The 21,297-nt window shown below is 36.1% G+C and overlaps 1 protein-coding gene across 1 annotated transcript; it reads left to right on the top strand.

Moving 5' to 3' along the window:
- The first annotated feature begins 3,210 nt into the window (after positions 1 to 3,210).
- On the top strand, positions 3,211 to 21,211 carry LOC129899619 (pyruvate kinase 1, cytosolic-like). The gene is made up of 16 exons (XM_055974633.1): positions 3,211 to 3,451; positions 4,266 to 4,362; positions 7,338 to 7,435; positions 7,546 to 7,701; positions 8,240 to 8,317; positions 8,700 to 8,831; positions 9,114 to 9,194; positions 9,346 to 9,417; positions 9,521 to 9,610; positions 14,866 to 15,010; positions 15,171 to 15,259; positions 16,766 to 16,861; positions 16,979 to 17,046; positions 17,225 to 17,324; positions 20,102 to 20,161; positions 20,850 to 21,211. Exons 1-16 carry the CDS (start codon positions 3,383 to 3,385, stop codon positions 21,000 to 21,002), a joined length of 1,584 nt encoding a protein of 527 aa, XP_055830608.1. The 5' UTR covers positions 3,211 to 3,382; the 3' UTR covers positions 21,003 to 21,211.
- Positions 21,212 to 21,297: the final 86 nt, after the last annotated feature.

Raw genomic sequence — 21,297 nt, 5'->3', positions numbered from 1 at the left:
ATAGGGCAATCAAAGTACAGAAAATAATGAAAGTAATAAATGATAATAGATATTAAACTACGAGGAATTATAGTGCGCTAATACGCCTACTAATATGAAGGAATAACGAGACTATGAACTAGCCTTATGAACTAATAAATTAATATTCCTTTCGTTTCATGACACTTGTCATGCTTTGTTTCAGAGTTATGCTATTTAAATTTTTATAAATATTTTAAGATGTATTTCTTTTACTGATATAAGAAGAGTTGCATGCTAATAGGACTTTTTATATAATTCTTGAATACCAAAATCTTAAATTAATTTAATCTAATTTAAGTTAGAATATTAATCAAATTGATTATGAAAACGAAATGTGACAACTATATATTATGAGACGAACGGAGTAATAAAAAGTTGTGATATGAGAATTGTAAATTACGTCCTTACTTTGCATATATCAAGAAGTTTAGTAGCACTCTCTCGAGTTCTTTTAATTTAGGAAAGTTGACATCACTATTCACATAAAACCTTACTCGAATTGGGAGTTTACACACAATGATACTAATATATTACGATTAAGTGATAAATTAAAGCGAGAACATGTGGTAAAAATATACTTCTTGTTTAGCTATTTATCAAATATCGTATTTGATATACTGAACTTTACGGATCACAATTAAAATGCTACCAAATATGGTGCCAAATATATTAATTTTAATACATAAATAATTTACCTTCTAACTAGATTACACGATTCAATCATATTTTTTTAATCATTTTATAAGAAATTAACAAGATGCGAAAAACTTATTATTCATTAGTATAATAACTATTTAAGTATTATCATTAATCTTGGCAAATTAAATTCCACTTTGACACTACAATATTAATCTCTGAGATATAGCCACACAAGAAAAAAAGATAATGGAATAATAGTTAAAAAGAGTGCAAAGACTTAATTACAAAAGGTTTATATAAAGTCATGTTTTTTCATGGCAGAACCATGCGTTTTAGTCTTGTATAGGTTTTGTATCACAAGTATTTTTGGTCATTCAATCTTAAATTTCTTTAACATCAATATAAAATTTAAGCTTAAGTTATTGCATTTTATCGAACTCATACAAGCCTACAATACTTATTTGCTTTTAATTTCACATAATCGACTCATTTTATCTTGTTGGATATGATTCATCTTTTGTACTTTATATTTTAAAAAATATTTCTCTCTTTTTAAAAAAAAAGAAAGGAAAGAAAGAAAAATACTAGTTAAGAGTAATGTTGATTTTTAACATTAACTAATTATATAATATAATATTCAATTGCTCCTTTTTATTTTCCTAATAATAATAATACATAAGTTATGCACAATAGAATGTGAGACAAAAATGATGAATATGAATATTAGTATAATATAATATATTCTATACAAATATTTAATACATCAAACTAAGAATTCAATAAGATGTTGTATATGATTATTGCATTATTGCTTTTTTAAAATTATAATTCTTATATTATTAATTCACGTATTACAATTCTCGCCTGACTAATAAATTATGTTATTACTAATAACTTGTCTCTGTACCAAAATGACTCCTAAGTATAGTTATTCCCATTGCAAAAGCAAAAAAAGGAAAATAACATATAATACATTTATATATATATGTCTGGTCGTTGTCAAATTTCAACTTCATGTTATTTAATCTTTTCTTTTTTTCTAAATCAATTTGGTTCATATAGTAATATATAAAGCATGATCGATGTTGGACTATGATGTTTTTCAGAATATTATATTGTCCTATCAATGAAAAACAGTCAAAAACAGACTCAATTTTATTAAATATGTATAAATATTGAACTCAATATTATCAACACTCCAACCGTTGATAATATTTTCATAACTTCGAATTAATATATTAATATCAATAACAATTAAATTCATGGTCAAAATATTAAATATTTTTTAGTACATGTATAAAAATCCCGTGACCATAGTTCTTATAAATTATGTTCTCATTAGTGGACAAGTGCTGGCCACCATTAAAATCTACCGACATCATGTACTAAAAGAAAATATAAAGCAAACACAAATTGATTAATAAATTAAGAGATCTATCTTAAGTTTATGCACCTATTGCCATGGGTAAAAATATTAATATTCAGTTTATTTATAAAATAATTATAACTATTATTTCTCTATTTCAATTTAAATATCTTAATTATAACATAAAAAAATAATTCACAACTTTTTTCTTAAATATTTTAAATTATTAATTGTGGTAACTTATAATAGTTATTTGTTTTTTAAAATATAGAATCTTTTATTTTTTAAAAATAAAATTTTATGTTTAAATTTCACAAAAAATAAGTTAATTTGACTCCTATACTATGAATCAATACAATAAATGGAAAGAGTGTGAACAAATAACTACTAACACTTATAATCTGTGTCTCAAGTTCCGTGGTATCCTTTTTTTATTATTATTATTTTTAATTAGTTTAAAAAATATTATCACATTTCGTTGTTTGACAACTAGTTAATGGCTAAAGATGTAAGTTGTTTGAGGTGAGGTATAAAGTATAATAATTTTATGATAAAATGTAGATTTGTTTCATCTCACATTTAGTTGGAGATATTAGATAGTCGTTTAATTATTTATTCCATTATTTTTGTCATAATAATGGAATAAGATATCTCACATACACAATAAAATAATTTATTGATGGCTCATTCCAACCAAACGATTCCTTATCTTTTTTTTTTGTTTTTCCTATTTGAGAATTAAGTGTCAAAACGTCTAATTCATACCAAACATTTTTTTTATTGAGACTCAGTAATACTTTATTAATGAAAAAATTTAACTAAAAGTAACTACTAAAATAATTTTAAATAAAAATAGTTTGATAAAAATAATAAAGTCTTTCGTCGTTTCTTAAATTTTAGGTCCAGATATCACATATTAAGAGAAACGGGATAGTAATTATGAGGCTGTTTGGATTGACTTATAAGCTGTTTTCAGCTTTTTTTGAGTGTTTGACTAACCAATTTAAAGTCATTTTGTGCTTAAAATAAACCCCAATAAATAGTTGAGTTTATTTGGACGACAATTTATAAATTTAAAATAACTTATAAATCAAAAAAAAAGTTTACCTGCATCTATTTTTTTTTTAATAATTTATAAGAAGACTTATAAATTGGTGAAAAAAAGAAAAAGAATGACTTTTGAGAAATCGAAAAGTTATTTAAAATATATCTATTTCCCGGCCTCACTCACCAAAAGCATTTTTGTTACAGTAGTCTACTATTTTTAGCATTTTTGCTACCTCCATTATTCTATTCTCTCTCTGAGCTGAGCTCATTAACTCATCGCAGCTGCAGTGACGACCGGCTACCGGAAATATGCACTCCACGAACTTGCTCCTCGAAGAACCGATTCGGATGCCTTCGATTCTCGAGCCATCAAAGCCTGTGAGTAAATTCTACTACTTGAATTTGAGTTTGTTTGATTCTCTGTAGATTCATAATTCTGGTCAATTTAGGTTTGTTATTTATGAGGCTTTTTACTCTTTAGTTGTGGAGTTTGTGTTTCTTTTTGGGAGAATTGTTTTCGTAATGTGCTTGCAGATGCTATGAGCTTGAAGTGATTGTTGTTGTTTGATTTGTGTTTTATGATCTGTTAAATTTACTAGTAGTTGTAGCATTACTTTGGTAGTTTCTTGTTCTTTCGATTTCTGTTACTATATTTTATTTCTTGTACTTCAATTATTGTAGTATTATGCACCCAAAGGTGTGGCCAAGTGGTTTAGAACTATGAAGTCTCATGTTCAAATCCTACCGAGAGATAGGAAAACACTAGCTGATTTTTTTCATATCTTCTAGCCTTAGTGGACAAAGTTATCTGGTGTGTGTTGCTAGTGGGAGGTGCCATGAATCTCATGGAATCTGGCCCGAACACCACGATCATCATAAAAATAAAATAAAAAAATTATAGTCTTATTTTGTTGTAGATACTATTCCTTTTTTTTTCTCTTCAAAATACTCTATCATGCTATCTTTAGTATTTTATCTAGTTTCTTCACTTCTGGTATTCCTTTTCCCTTTCCCGAGTGCTTTCTTATGTTTTTTGTTGAGTCGAGGGTCTATTGGAGACAACCTCTCTACCTCTTGAGGTAGGGGTAAGGTTTGGATACACGCTACCCTCTTACATCCCACTTGTGGGATTACATTGGGTATCCTGTTGTCGTTGTTGTTGTTGTTGATTTGTTAAATTTTGATTTTGCAGACTTTTTTTCCAGCAATGACGAAGATTGTCGGCACGCTAGGTCCAAAATCACGTTCGGTGGAGATTATCTCTAGTTGCCTCAAATCGGGAATGTCTGGTATGGTATCATATTCAAGCACTAGCTATGGGGGCAGAGTTGATGTCTGTGTAGTGTTAAATTGGCCATTTGAGTAACTAAAATGAATATGTTTGAATTTTTTTTTGAAATTATTATAAAGGGCAACCTGGAGTACTAACCTCGCATTATGTGTAAGTTGGGGAAGGGGCAGACCAGATTGGGTCTTATCTTGCATTTTTGCAAGAGAGTATTTCCCCAACGTGAACCTGTGACCTCCTGGTGACACTGCAACAACTTTTTCCATTGTGCCAAGGCTCCAAATGTTGTCACTTGTCAATAAGAAAAAAGGGGAACTTCAGAAAACTAAGAAAAAGGAACTAATGGACATCAAATCAGGGGAGGCTTACACTAAGACATCTGCATTTTCTATATATGTGTATATAGAGAGATTTTTTGTTGTTATTTTTTTTTCCAAAAAAAAGAATGTCTCTGTAATGTAAGTAAAACTGTGGAAAATATTTCCGCACAAGTAATTTACCTGTTTTACATTTGTAACCCAAATTGAAATAGGAAGGGGACATAGACTTTGTGTTGGGAGATTTAGAACATACAGGGAGGCATCGCGATTTTGGGTATTGCAGGAGTATTAAAGTCGAGGAGGTTAAGAGTGTCGTTCGTAGGATGCGCTGGGGAAGAGCAACGGGATCTGACGAGATTCCTGGGGAATTTTGAAAGAGCGCGAGCTCGGTAGGTTTGGAGTGGTTGACTAGGTTATTTAATGTCATCTTTAAAACAGCAACGATGCCCGAAGAATGGAGGTCGAGCGTAATGATCCCTTTATACAAAAACAAAGGGGATATCCAGAGTTGCAACAACTATAGAGGTATCAAGCTACTAAGTCATACTATGAAAGTGTGGGAAAGAGTGGTGGAGATGAGGGTGAGGAGAGACGTGTCTATTTCAGAGAACCAGTTTGGATTTATGCCGGGACGCTCAACTACAGACGCCATCCATCTTATGAGGAGACTGGTGGAGCAACATAGGGAGAGGAAGAGGGACTTGCATATGGTATTCATCGACCTAGAAAAGGCTTATGATAAAGTCCCAAGAGAAATACTATGGACATGTTTGGAGGCTAAAGGTGTACTTGTGGCATATATTAGGGTGATCAAGGACACGTATGAGGGAGCCAAAACCAGGGTAAGGATAGTAGGAGGGGACTCAGAGCACTTTCCAGTGGTGATGGGGTTGTATCAAGGATCAGCTCTTAGTCCTTTTTTATTTGCCTTGGTGATAGATGGATTGACGCGACAAATTCAAGGTGAGGTGCCATGGTGTATGCTTTTCGCGGATGACATAGTCCTGATCGATGAGACTCGCAGCAGAGTTAACGCTAAGCTGGAGGATTGGAGACGTACCTTGGAGTCTAAAGGGTTTAAGTTGAGTAGGACCAAGACAGAGTACTTAGAGTGCAAGTTCAGTGAGACACCTTAGGAGGTTGGCGTGAAAGTTAGGCTTGGTGCCCAGACCATCCAAAAGAGAAGTAGTTGCAAGTATCTTGGGTCTGACAATTAGAACAACTAAATCAAGCTTCAAAAAAAAAAAGAAGGTTACTTTCGTCCGGGGATGGATATGAAGCTTCTATCATGCAAGGCAGCGGGGAGATTGACGATGATGTCACACATCGTATTGGGGTAGGGTGGATGAAATGGAGGCTCGCTTCCGGAGTGCTATGTGACAAGAAGGTGCCACCAAAACTTAAGGGCAAGTTCTATAAAGTGGTGGTTAGACCGGCTATGTTGTATGGGGCGGAGTGTTGGCCAGTTAAGACTTCTCACATTTAAAAGATGAAAGTTGCCGAAATGAGAATGCTGAGATGGATGTGTGGGCACACCAGGAGCGACAGGATTAGAAATGAGGCTATTCGGGACAAGGTAGGAGTGGCCTCGGTGGAAGACAAGATGCGGAAAATGCGACTGAGATGGTTTGGACATGTGAAGAGGAGAGACACAGATGCCCCAGTGCGGAGGTGTGAGGGGCTGGCCATGGATGGTTACAGAAGAGGTAGAGGTAGACCGAAGAAGTATTGGGGATAGGTGATTAGACAGGAGATGACGCAGTTACAGCTTACGGAGGACATGACCTTAGATAGGAGGGTGTGGAGGATCCACATTAGGGTAGAAGGCTAGTTCATAGTCTCATTATTCTTCTCTATCCGTAGGCGTAGTAGTGCATTACGATCTCTTGCGCCTTGATTTCTGATTTCTGTTATTTCTGTTATTATTTATTACTTTCTATGCTTTGATTACTCTATTTTATCTGTGACGCTTTCATTATTTATTTATTCGTTATTTGTTATTTGTATTTATTTATTTGTATTTATTTGTTATCTATTCGTTATTTGTTTGTTGTTTTTCTCATAAAGCTTTTAATTTCCTATTCTTATCTAACATTTTTTTAATGCGTTTATGCTTTTACTGAGCCGAGGGTCTCCAGAAAACAACCGTCCTACCTTGGTAGGAGTAAGGTCTGCGTACATTCTACCCTCCCCAGACCCCATGTTGTGGGATTTCACTGGGTTGTTGTTGTAAACCAAATTGCTACTTGCATCCTACCAAGTATGGTTTGATATAATTCAGGATGGGAAATGAACTAGACAAATAGAGCAGGCTTAATTGAGTGTTAGAATATGGTGGAAATAGATTTAAGTTATATATACTATTAGTGTAACGATTTAGTGAATTTTAACCTGCGATTGCATGTTAGTTACCATTTTAATCAGATTACCCATTTATACTTATCAAGAGATTTACTTGTAATTACCTAATTTGTGACCTGGTTGTGTAAGTAAGTTTTACAACTTCAGTCCATAACACTTAAAATGGTGTTTTTCAAAAGCTTGTTAGTAGCCTTCCGTGTGCTCCTTTGTTTGGAAAGATGTTGAGTGGCTGGAACTAAGCTGATCAAGAACATTGACACCACTGAGCCAATAATTTTCTTGTTGTGTATATTAGTGGCACGATTTGACTTTTCATGGGGAGATGCCGAATTTCACCAAGAGACATTGGAAAATCTAAGGGCAGCTATCAAAAAGTCGAAGAAGCTCTGTGCGGTAAGCTCGTTGCTCCTGCTATTCATACCAAGTTGAAATTCTCTGTTTATATGTCTGAATATATAACCTCTAAAAATGGTTATGACCAACTATTCTCCTTCTCTTTTCAGGTTATGCTAGACACTGGTGGTCCTGAATTACAAGTTGTCAATAAGAGCGAACACCCAATTTCACTCCAAGCAGATTCCTTAGTTGTCCTGACACCTAATCAAGATAAAGAGGCTACACCAAATCTACTGCCAATAAATTTTAGTGGCCTATCAAAGGTAATTTCCCTTGGGAAAAAGTATGTCATTTCTGGAAGTTTATTGGAACTGCACCTCCAGGCTTCCTATAGCATAACATACATAAAAGTACATTTGAGGTTGAATCGACTCTTATCAGGGGAATGGTAGTAGTAGTAGGAGATGGACCGGTGTGCTATTCACATCATGTTAGTTCTCAAATTGGACCTTTTTACTTTTTCAGGGAAATTTAGGTTAGTCAATCCCTTAATTGATCATCAGCAAACTGTAGCTATTAATGTGCATGGCGATTAGAGTTGTGGACCCTAAAACAAGGTTGCAGTGGGTTGGTGATCAAGAGACATATGGGCTTAAGGATGCGAAGGCTTCTGTTGAACTGGGGAATCAACCGATGACAAGTGTATCAAAAATAAAATCCAATCTCGAAAGTTAAAGTGATAGATGGAAATTACATCCGAGACTGTAAACGTAGAAGCATACTGAATTTTAGTTCCCATCTTTGCATTCACTTTGCATGAACCATGACATGTTCTGATACTCAGTTTTCATGATTTTGCAGTCAGTGAAGAATGGAGATACTATTTTCATTGGTCAGTACTTGTTCACGGGAAGTGAGACTACCTCTGTGTGGCTAGAGGTGAGGCAGCCTTGAAAAACAAATAACTTAATGTTTGAACCAGCGAGATGATCATTTTTATTTCGTTTTAGAAATGTGAGAAAACTTTGTAAGCCATCACTGTGCAGTCCTCTCTACCCCTTCCCACAACACACGACACCACCAAAATAATGTGTGCCCGCATGTTCATGCGCGTCTCTGTGTGTGTGAGAGAGAGAGCCAATGCTAGAGTATGGTACTTTGCTATCACTTGTGACAGCATAGTGTAGGTACTCTTAGAGTTGCATGGGCCTTCCATTTAGACTTTCTTCTGATGCAGGAAATCAATGTGAAAAAGATGCACAGGATGTGGTCAATGTTATACTAGTTAAATTTCTGATCTCAAGAGTTCCCCTCAATGCAGGTTACAGAGGTTGAAGGAGAGGATGTAGTTTGCTTGATTAAAAATTCTGCCACCTTGGCCGGACTATTGTACACATTACATGTCTCCCAGATCCGTATTGAGTTGCCAACTCTCACTGACAAAGATAAGGAGGTCTGTTGTTACCTAATATCGAAGACTATCATTTTGCAATTAGTCTTTCACTCTCTCTAAATTTATTTCACATCAAATTGGTCTGAGAGATCCAAGTATTTAGTGTAGGCAGTACAAAAACCAAATACTTATGGTTATTTTGGGAATGACAATTTGTTTGCTCATTAAGGTTCACATTGTACAGTTTAAAAACAACTCTGCAGAACTTACTGGCCAACTTTTGTTTAGAACTATGATATTCTAACGGTAAAATTTTCGCTGTACATCTTGTAATCATTTTAGGTTTTAAGCAGTTGGGCTTTTCGAAACAAAATAGATATCCTTTCACTGTCATACACGCGACATGCTGAAGATGTTCGACATGTAAGGCCATTTTATAGAATTTTGTTTTCCACTTTATTAATTTCAGCATTTTTCTTACCTATGTAAGATCTGGACTTCTCCTATGCAATCACTTCAGCAGTGAATAAGCATATCTTGTAACAATCTTGTGGTTCTTCATGTTCTTGTTCAGGCTCGTGAATTTCTATCTAAGCTGGGTGATCTTAATCAAACGCAGATTTTTGCTAAGATAGAAAATGTGGAGGTTAGTTACCTGTTGAATTGGGATTTATTCATAAAAAGAACTGCACTGTAGTTTTGAGTTTACAATGTAGTTTGTATAAAATTTCCCTTGCATTTGCTTATAGGGAATGGGCAACTTTGACGAGATTCTCAGAGAAGCTGATGGCATCATTCTCTCTCGTGGAAATTTAGGGATAGATCTACCACCTGAGAAGGTCCAGTGAATTCTCCTCAGTCTTTTCTGGTGACATATTATTGATGATGATAAACAGCCCCCTCATTAAAGTGGCATATCATTAATGGACATTCAAATGATCTACCAATTCAAACACCAAATGGTACATAGATTATTTTTTTTGGGGGTGGATGTGAGTGAATTTTATGTTAGGGATGAAAAGTGATACTGTGGATTATGCGAAAATAAATGGGATCCCATTTGACGTACATCCATGAGGCAGTGTTCTCTTACTTAGAGTACTAAAATGTATTGCGTGGCTTCAGATAATTTAGTGAATTAATTCAGACTTAGATGTCACACTGTTTTATTTGACCAATCTCTTTCCTAGAAAGGGCGATAATCTATGACTCCTTTATGTTATTGATTTAAGAAAAATGTTATAATCTACATAAAAATGCGTTGTGACTCGAACTTCAAATTAAAGGTTGAGAAAGCAACAACAACAACATATGAAGTGTAATCCCACAAAGTGGGTCTAGGGAGAGTGGTGTGTACATAGACCTTACCCCTACTTTGTGAAGGTAGCGAGGTTTTTTCCGAAAGACCCTTGGCTCAAGTAAGGTTACAACAACAACAACAACATACCCAGTGAAATCCCACAAGTGGGGTCTGAGGAGGGTAGGATGTACGCAGACCTTACCACTACCTCATGGAGATAGAGAGGCTGTTTCCGAAAGACCTTCGGCTCAAAAGTCATAGTCCCAAGCATAATGGCAAAAAATGAAAAGCGATGCAAATTTTACTAGACAAGAACAATAACTATATCCAAGTAATGTGATAATCAAAGACAATAACAACATAACTATATAGGCACACCTAGACCTACGACCACCCTAAAATGACACACGGCAAGACACTATTCTATCCCTACTAGCCTTCTACCCTAATCCGCGACCTCCACTCCTTTCTATCTAAGGTCATGTCCTCGGTGATATGGAGTAGCGCCACATCTTGTCTAATTACCTCTCTCCAATACTTTTTCGGTCTAACCCTACCCCTCTGCCTAACCCCCAAAGCTAACCGCTCGCACCTCCTAATTGGGGCGTCGACACTCCTCCTTCGCACATGCCCAAAGTCATCTCAGTCTTGCTTCTCTCATCTTGTCTGCCACAGAGGCCACTCCCACCTTCTCCCGAATAACTTCATTCCTAATCTTAGCACTCCTAGTGTGTCCACACATCCATCTCAACATCCTCATCTCCACAACATGCATCTTCTGAACATGAAAATTCTTTACTGGCTAGCACTTCACTCCATATAACAACGCCGGTCTAACCACCATTCTGTAGAACTTACTTTTAAGTTTAGATGGTACTTTCTTATCACACAGGACTCCAGAGGCAAGCCTCCATTTCATCCACGCTGCCCTAATGCGATGCGTGACATCATCATCGATGTCCCCACTACTCTAGATGATGGATCCAAGATATTTAAAGCTTTCTGTCTTGGGGATAAGTTAAGTGGAAAGACTCACTTCCATGTCCTCTTCATCCATCGCAACACTAAATTTGCACTCAAAGTATTCTGTTTTGGTCTTGCTCAATATGAACCCTTTGGACTCCAGAGTTTGTCTCCAAACCTCCAATCTATCATTAGCTCTGTCCTGAGTCTCATCAATCAAAACTATGTCGTCCGCAAATAACATACACCATGGAACCTCCTCCTGAATAAACCGTGTCAGCTCATTCATCACCAAGGCAAAAAGAAAAGGAGTCAGTACAGATCCCTGATGTAGTCCCATCTCCACAAGAAAATGCTCTGAATCACCTTCCATCGTCCTAACTCGAGTCTTGGCTCCAGCATACATGTCCTTTATCATCCTAATATACACCATCGGGACACCTTTAGCATCTAGACACCTCCAGAGAACATCCCTCGAAACTTTGTTATAGGCCTTTTCAAGGTCAATGAATACCATATGGAGATCCCTTTTTCTTTCTCTAAATTTCTCTACCAGTCTCCGCATAAGATGGATTGCTTCAGTAGTCGACTGCCCCGGCATGAATCCGAACTGATTCTCTGAGATTGACACTCCTCTCCTCACCCTCATCTCCACCACTCTCTCCCAAATCTTCATAGTGTGGCTTAGGAATTTGATACCCCTATAATTATTACAGTTTTGGATATCACCATTGTTCTTGTACAATGGAACCATAGTACTCCACCTCCATTCATCGGGCATCTTAGCAGTCTTCAAAATAACATTAAACAACTTAGTTAACCACTCCAAACCTGCCTTGTCAGTGTTCTTCCAAAAGTCCACCGGAATCTCATCAGGCCCGGTTGTTCTCCCCCTCCTCATCTTGCTAATAGCACGTCTAACCTCCTTAACCCTAAAACACCTGTAGTACCCAAAGTCTGGAAGACTATGAGAGTACGCCAAATCACCCGGTACAATGTCTCTGTCCCCCTTTTCATTTAAGAGTTGGTGGAAGTAAGCGTGCCACTTTTGCTTGATAGAGGTTGCATCCACTAACGTTTCACCTTCCTCGTCCTTGATGCACTTTACTAGATCCAGGTCTCAGGCTTTTTTCTCTCGCTTTGGCGAGCCTATACAATCTCTTATCCCCACCTTTTCCCCCTAACTCGACATATAAGCGTTTAAAAGCTGCTGTCTTAGCACTGGTGACCGTCGATTTCGCTTCCGTCTTCGTCTTCTTATAGATATCTTTAAGCCCACTCTTCTCCTCCTTATCCACGCACTCCAACCACTCCGTATAGGCAACCTTCTTAGCTTTCACTTTGCCTTGTACTTTTCCATTTCACCGCCAATCTCCTTGACGACCACTAAAAATTTCTCTCGATACCCCTAGAACCTCGGTAGCTGCTTTTCTAATGCAACCAACAGTCATGTCCCACATGTTGTTAAACATCCCCGCTACTACTCCAGGCCCCTAAACCAATTAACTTCTCCCCATCTCTCGAGAACGGGCGGGGGTTAGGCCTCCATCTAATCCTTGGTCGGTCATAACGGGTCTTTTTTCTCCTATCCCTTTTAATCTCCAAGTTCATCACCAGGGATAGTAATATTTCACTCGGAATAACCTTGCTATCCTTACAAAGACCTCTATCACCCTTCTGGAGAAGTAGTCAATCTGAGTCCTAGCTACCGTGCTAGTGACCAATTGGTTATTCCTTTTCAGAAAACACGAGTTAGCAATAACCAACTCAAAAGCTTTAGCAAACTCCAGGAGAGATACCCTGCCGCCATTCCTTTCCCCAAAACCAAAGCCTCCATGGGCATCATCAAAATCATTAGAAGTTGTACTGATATGACCATTGAAATCTCCATCAATGAAAATCTTTTTGGTACTCGGTATACCTCTCACTACCTCATCCAAATCCTCCTAAAAGAGCCGTTTGACTTCTTCATCCAGGCCCACATGGGGTGCATACGCACTAACAACGTTCACAATAAGCCCGTCTATAACTAGCTTAATAAACATCATCCTATCACTGATCCTCTTTACCTCCACCACACACTCCCTAAGATCCGCATCGACTAGAATACCTACTCCATTCCTATATCTTGAGCCTCCTTACCATAATTTAAATCCGTCCATATCCCGAGCTTTGGAACCTACCCATCTAGTCTCCTAGACACTAGCTATATTAATCTTTCTCCTCTTAAGACTCTTCACTAGCTCGATGGACTTCCCTATAAGGGACCCCCTTTGTTCCACGATCCTACTCTCAATTTACGAAAACCCATCTCCCTCTTACCACTATTTCCCCTCGCCTTCAACCCCAATTGAGGACATGACCCTAGTCCACCATCAGTAGCCAAAGCCACTAAAATGATATGAACTACGAAGTGAAAAACTGATAACAAATAAATCCAAAAAATACAAGCAACGAGATAATACTTGACAATAGAGAATTGTATAATAGAGAGGAGGAGAAAAAAAAAGAATTTCGCCGGAGAAGCCAAAAAAAATAAAAATGAAGAAAGAAAGAAAGACATAAAAGAAAAGCCAAAAAGTGTTCGAAAAGCAGTGAAAATTGACCAATATGCCCTCAGTACACCATGATATCTGAACACGTTCTGAAATGTTGAGGCAACATATAATGAGATACTTTTTATGTGTTTTGGGTCAAAAAAGGTGCAAAAAGCTACCTTAATAGTATCTTAATGACATCTAATGATTGATATTATAGTGGTGTCAAGACCTTCCATTCTTGTCACTTAGTTCCTAGAAAACTTTCGTCTTCTCAGTAGCAGAATTCTCGAGGAGGTCACCTTTGCTCCTTGATAGTTGTTATAGTTGATGCTTTCCAGTGACATTTGCTCTATATGCAGTGAGTGAGAGGTTCAGCTCGTAGTTACATCAAAGAATGAATCTGACAAAGCCAGCCAAAACATCTTCAATTTTTGCTTTCTTCTCATTATTACACGAAGGAACAGTTGTTGCACCTAAGAACAAGCTGGAAATCAAATTTTCAGTTGCTGGAGCATGACTTCAATTCATGGATGTTAGTTCATAATTAAACATTTTCTATAGTACTAGCTTGAATGATGACATGGAGTTTCAATTGGGAACAAAATATGGAAAAGTTGTATCGAGAAGAGTAAAGGCGGACATCATAAAACATTTTTATGCTATATAAAGGTTGAGCATTGATTTGTTACTAATGTAAAGCAGTGTTATCAAAGGCGAAAAGTGCAAAAAAGGTCTAAGTTCTGTTGGGGCTCTCAAAGCGCAAATAAAGGCTTTAACGAAAAAGGTGCAAAGGGACAAAAAACACAAATATTTATGTTTAGTCCAAGACTAATAATTATAAACATGAATGACAAATATATGACCAAAGAAATTGAAAAAAAACTACGATAAAGTGAAATATCAATTGTTTGTGTCACTTCTTCAGAAGAAGCTCATTGGCAAGGAAAATTTTGCCTTAGAACCTTGATGACGACACTGAAGCGAACATAAAGCGAGGCGAAGCGCTCAACATGTTTTGAGTCTCACTTTAGGGCTTAAGTGCGCTTAAAGCACACCTTTGACTACACTGAGTTTTAAAGACAGAGGAAGAGAGGCAATGCACTTAAGAAGCAAAGGCAATGGCATATAAAATGGAAGTCTTCTCATTGAACTGTATGTGGGCTAACAATATATTTGAATAACCTACCCGTGATTGAATAGTGCCTGATGGGTTCAGTGTTGCATTTTTCTTTGTTTCATTAGATTGTTTCATGGTGCCCTTTCGTTCTAACTAGATTCTATTATTTACCAGGTGTTCCTATTTCAGAAGGCAGCTGTTCACAAGTGCAATATGGCTGGGAAACCTGCTGTGGTCACTCGTGTTGTGGACAGTATGACTGATAACTTGCGACCCACTCGTGCTGAGGCAACAGATGTTGCCAATGCTGTATTGGATGGTAGCTTCTGTTCTTGACAGGCCTGTTGTCATATTAATTTGATAGACTAGATTCCTATGCGAACAACGTGGAATATATACTAAATACTTGTGGTAGGTATAAACGTGCCTTTTTTGGCCTTGTCTCCGAGATGCTTCTTATCATTTTTCTTTCATCTCAGGTAGTGATGCAATTCTTCTAGGTGCAGAGACCCTGAGAGGCCTATATCCTGTTGAGACTATTTCCACTGTTGGTAAAATTTGTGCAGAGGTAAGTCTTACCTCATTGCTGTTCTACATATGGCTTATGCTACCATTGTGAATTCATTGTCAATGGACACCCTGATTGCCTTTTTGAATCTTCTTTTCCCCGTTCTGTCATTTGTTCTTTATACTATAAAACTGTAATCATCAACCTTCAGAGTACAATTTCTACTGAAATCTACCGACTTAATGTCACATTTTTGGTAATATTGAACAAGTATGATATATATGGAGCGCAAAGTACACCTACTATCAGAAATATCAGTTAATAGACTACTGTACCACTGTATTGATGCCATAGAAAGTAAAAGCTATGTTGACGTATTACCATGATTGTGGTCCTACCTTACAAAAAGCATGATTATGTCGAATTCAATGTTGATTCTTTACTCATAGTGGAACTGTTAAAATTCTTTTCCTTCTGAAGATCAGATAAATATTCTAAAGCATACCCCCTAAAGTGATATTGAATGCACCAAAAGCACTTTAATCATATACAGTGGAAGTTCTAGATGTTTGATAGGATTTCAGTTCATAAGTGGGGAAGTCTTAGCATGCATCAAAGTACATGGGTAGGCTCACAGGCGCATCTATTTTTCCCAGCATACACGTAAGTTTAAATGTGCCATGCTCAGTGCAAGTTGTTGGGGACAATCAATTGCTGCTATGGTGTGAATTAGTCATGCAGCTATGGAAAAAATGAATTAGGAATTGTATTTAATAAGACCTATCTTCACCATCTACTTCTCTTTTAAGGAACTCTTCAGTGATGAATTCACTTTGCAACGAAGAGAAATACGGAGAGAAGCTCAATTTCCGAACTCGGATATACCATGGTTCAAGTGTATTTTCTACCACATTTTGTTGGGTAGGGGACATATGAACTACTAAAGGTTGTGAATTTGGTTGACTGTGTGTTGGTTAAGCCAGTACATTTTTCTAGTTGAGTTTGTATTTAGCCAAAATGGCACAGGAGAGGAACAAATCTGTAACCAATCAGTCATAAGGCTGACATTGTGACATAACCTTATTTTTTGTTTCATATTTGCCTTAAAATTCACTTTGTGCCTTCCAAGGCGGTGTCTTGTTGATTTCAATGTAGTCGTATGCAGTGTTGTCAAAACGTGTTGAGCGCTTCGCCTCGCTTTATGTGCACTTCAATGTGGTCATCAAGGTTCTAAGGCAAACTTTTCCTTGCCAATGAGCCTCTTTTGAAGAAGTGACACTAAACAATTGATATTTCACTTTATCATACTTTTTATTCAATTTCATTGGTCATATATTTGTCATTCATGTTTATAATTATTGGTCTTGGACTAAACATATATATTTGTATCGTTTTCTCGTTTTGCTCCTTTTTTTCATTAAAGCCTACACTTTATTTGCGCTCTGCGCTTAAAGCCCCAATGGACCTTAGAGCTTTTTGTGCTTTTCGCCTTTGATAACACTGGTTGTATGATAATTCTGAGTTTCTCTTATAAATTTTACTGCTAACATTAGTTCCCATATTCAGGCAGAAAAGGTTTATAATCAAGATGTCTATTTTAAGAGGGCTGTTAAGTGTGTGGGAGAATCCATGACTCATTTGGAATCTATTGCTTCCTCTGCGGTATGTTGTTTCTGCTGCTCAAGTTAAGCTTTCGGCTTGGTAGGAGGAAACAGTGTCATAGACTTTAAGATTCTGATATTGACATGAATCTCTCTGCTCTGCTTTTGTTTGGTTCAGGTACGTGCTGCCATCCAGGTCAAGGCATCTGTTATTATCTGCTTCACTTCTTCAGGGAGAGCTGCGAGGTCTCTCTTCTCTTCCCTCTCTCGCTCCAAGCATATATTTGCTACACATTGATGTAAATTGTGTTTTCCTGTCAAAAGATATCTTTACCAGGTCTTCTCACCAAAGAATGCCATCACATTCTGAAGTCCATTCTCTAGTGCAGAAAACTTAATTTATAACCTTTAACTGATTTTGCAGATTGATAGCTAAGTATAGGCCACCGATGCCAGTGTTATCTGTTGTCATTCCTCATCTCAAGACGAACCAGCTTCGCTGGACATTCAGTGGTGCATTTCAGGTAAGCATATTTCGTAAGGGTCTGGTTGGAAAACCACTTGGTAATTAAAATTGGTGTAATTACTAGGGTAGTAATTACCAGCCTAGTAATTACACAATCTAGTAATTAGGATGACTGTTTGTTTGTCATAATGTAATCACAGTGTACTGTTTGGTTGCACAAGTGTATTCATAAGATTATATTAAATTTTAAAAATAAAAGTTAATTATCTAAAATTAAAAATTTATATTAGACAAATAAAAGCCTTTATAAATGATATTAAATTAAATATTTACGATATATATTGTCTTTTGAAAATATATTAATTAATAGACATATGTTCTTAACTAATATTATAAAAAAATTAATTTATATTTTTCAAATTAGTATATTTTAATTAAATTAATCATAAAAACTAAAAGTACAAGATTTCTATGAACATCATGAAATGTATGTTTGACAAACAGATTAATATTATAAATATAATGTCATAAAACTATTAAAACATTTGACAAAAAGATAATCTATCAAGTCTAACTAAAAAAAAATAGCTTGCAATATGAAATATCGAGTCAATACTCCTAAAACAAATGAAACTGAAAATATAACATAAGTTCTAAATTCAAAATAAAAAATTTAACATAATATTCTTATGTCAAATTTCAAAATAACATATATAAATATGAGTTAAAAAAAAGGAAAATGTAAGTCTATAACCTTATTCAACAATGAATTTTACTTTGATTTTAAAAATTAGAATACTAACAAAATTATGCTAATGAAAAAAATAAACACAAAATAAATTAAAAAATTGATAATACTAAAAATTGCGTGGAATCACATGAAGTAAATGTTGAGAATAAGAAGGAAATGAAATATAAATAATATAAAATAAAAGAATATATTGTTAGAAAATATTAGAATAATAAAAATAGAAAAGAATTTAAAATAGTAAAAATAAAAAATAAATTGAAATGAAAAAAATAAAAATACAAGAAAAAACTTTAAAAAGTAACCAGTTTGTAATTACATCATGTAATTACCAGTAATTCACAACCTCCCCCTGTGAATTGGAGAGTGTAATTACCCCTGCCAATTACACCCAATTACTTGATGACCAAATAATTACATGGTCAAACAAACATGCTAGATAGTGTAATTACATCCAATTACATCAAATCCAATTACTAGGGTGGCTTTCAAAACAGGCTCTAAAGGACTTCTTTTTTATAGTATTTTTCAACTTATATTGTCACGACCCAAGCTACAACCCTAGACATGACACGACAAATTTGATCCCAAAAGATCCTAAACAAGCCTCTTAGCATAAGCATGACTTAAGATAACAAGATAAATCAAATAAACTAAAAGCGGAAGATAAGTCTCAATAGCAATGTCATTATAACAATCTCAATAGGAGAGAAATTTGAGTATAAAGACTGATAAAACGGAAATCATACTAGTCTGACATAGTCTCTACTATCATATGTATTGTATAGGACAAGCCCGAGCTCACGAAATAAATTGAAACTGCATGAAGTCTGAAAATGAAGAGTCATCAGGAACTCATAAGGTGGTCATGCCCTCGAACCATGAGGACTAACCAAGCAAAGCACGCTGATTTAACTGACGGCAGAGTCTACGGCAGGGTAGTTATAGGTCTTGGTAATAGGTCCAAAACGACATAGCTTAGATATTAAAAGAATAGGAATTGACTGAAATACCCCTGAAGAATTAACTGACGGCAGCTTATACGGCCCATAGAGAGCCGTCCATAGAAATCATATGATGTTTCTGAGTTTCTGATCCAAGGTCTACAGGACCCTTCTACGACCCGTAGACCTTTATACGACCCATACACACCATCAGTAGACCCAAAGTACTGAAATCCCCAAGTTTCAGAGGTTCTTCCTACGACCCACTTCCTCAGTCCGTAAAACATTCTATGGACCGTATAACCCTCTCTTCCTGTTCAAGTTCCAAACTCAACTCTCTGAATCTCCATCTAAGGCCACTCCTACGGACCGTAGAACCTTATACGGTCAGTAGGTAGGCTCGTACAAAACGTCTAAAACTCTGATAGATTTCCAACTTTCAGGACCCCTTCTATGAGGCCCTTCTACGGACCGTATAACTTTGTACGGTCCGTATATGGCTTCGTATAGACCTCGCACCAACAACTTTTTCTGCATTTTCTTTTCCAACTAAACTTTCCGACTTCCGAGGTGTTACATATATGTCTGTTAATATTATCATCATGTTTTGTGTGCCAAATTGAAGTGCATCTTTACCTATACGTATAACAAGTCAAGCTCCTGCTATATGGATTTGTCCCTAACAAAATGTGGTACATCTGCTTCCACTCATTGATGATATATTATTCTTCTGACTAGATGGTTCAATAATGACACATCCTTATTAGAGATGGATCTGATTCATTCTACCTCCTATGAACGTGTGCATTATTTTCTGGTCAAATGCTAAGGTGGTGTTTGCTTGAAAAAATAAAACTCAGTTTTTGCAAAAACTGTGGTTCAGACAAACACCCACTAATTCTGATGTGAAGCAACTATTTGAATCCTGTTAGACTGTCAACTTTTCCCTACTATTTCTTAATCACATAGACTGATGCTTGGTGTTAGAAAAGGTTTATTGGGATGCCAATAAAGCTCTTCTTCTGATGCTTTCTTTTTCTTTTTTTCATTCTTTAATTCATATTATTATTGATGATGTATCAATGGCAAATCGAAAATAAAACTGATTTTATTTGGCGATTGCATTGATGACTTAAATGACAGGCTAGGCAATCTCTTATTGTTAGAGGGGTTTTCCCCATCCTTGCAGATCCAAGACATCCGGTATGAATTTTTCTTCTGTTCCTCCCTAAATAAGTGATTTCTTTCTAGATCTACTGCAGCTCTGTATACTGATTAAAAGATTATGTTAACCAACATGGAATTGTGAAGTGTGTAACAATGTCACTTGATCTCATCTTGTATTAGTTCTTCTGTATTATTTTGTGAGCTTGTGAGCAAAATATTAAAGGTAAGAGAATACAATAACTACACATCATTCAAGGTAGTTGTTGTCGGCTATATGAATCCTTATTACACCCTCCGTTCTGCTTTATTTCGCACTATATCTTTATACCTGTTTAAAAAAGAATGACACAATTTAATATTTCTTTAATGAGAAGCTTTTATAGCCACACAATTGTCATGGCATGGTTTAGACAACAAGTTTTTAAGTCTTTTCTTTTTCCCTTAAACTTCGTGCCGAGTCAAACTATGACAAACAAAGTGGTATAGAGGGATTATATATTTCGCTCCATGTTGACTCGTTTCATTCCAACATTAAATAATTTAGGCTCTTTAACACTCAATGTTGACTCGTTTCATTCCAACATTAAATAATAGGTGGAACAGAAGTGCATTTTATCTTCCTTCTGACCTTTTCAACTTCATAGTTGCTGTAACCTTCTTTCTTCTTGTTAGAATGTTTGGTGTGCTGAGGCGAGAATATTGACTTCGTCCTTTCCTTCTTCAGGCTGAGTCCACAAATGCAACTGATGAGTCGATATTGAAGGTTGCACTAGACCATGGTAAAACAGCTGGTGTTATAAAGGTGCATGACCGAGTTGTTGTTTTCCAGAAAGTTGGTGACTCATCTGTGGTGAAGATTATTGAGCTTGAAAATTAGGCTTGTACATCTTTGTATGTTTCACTGGTTGTTCAACATTAGAGCATTCTCAAGTTAACAGAATGCATGAAAATCGTCTAATGGAGCTATAAAACCAGGTTGATCCATGGCTGTAATAATTGCTCCTGACAGATGTAAATCCTCTGTAAGTAATACTTACCAGTTTACATTGTAAGAATCTTATCTTTTAAGGCGGTGCCCTTTCTTGACATTTGTATTTGAGAGGATGAGAAGGAATGGGTAAAAAAGCTTCCTCGCTAGGCTCTTACCTTTTTTGGCTGTAGGGTTGGGGTGT

Source organism: Solanum dulcamara, chromosome 1 (assembly GCF_947179165.1).
Source record: "Solanum dulcamara chromosome 1, daSolDulc1.2, whole genome shotgun sequence".
In the NCBI taxonomy this organism is placed as follows: domain Eukaryota; kingdom Viridiplantae; phylum Streptophyta; class Magnoliopsida; order Solanales; family Solanaceae; genus Solanum; species Solanum dulcamara.
The sequence above is the reverse complement of the archived record's forward strand: the minus strand, read 5'-3'. Positions and strand labels throughout refer to the sequence as shown.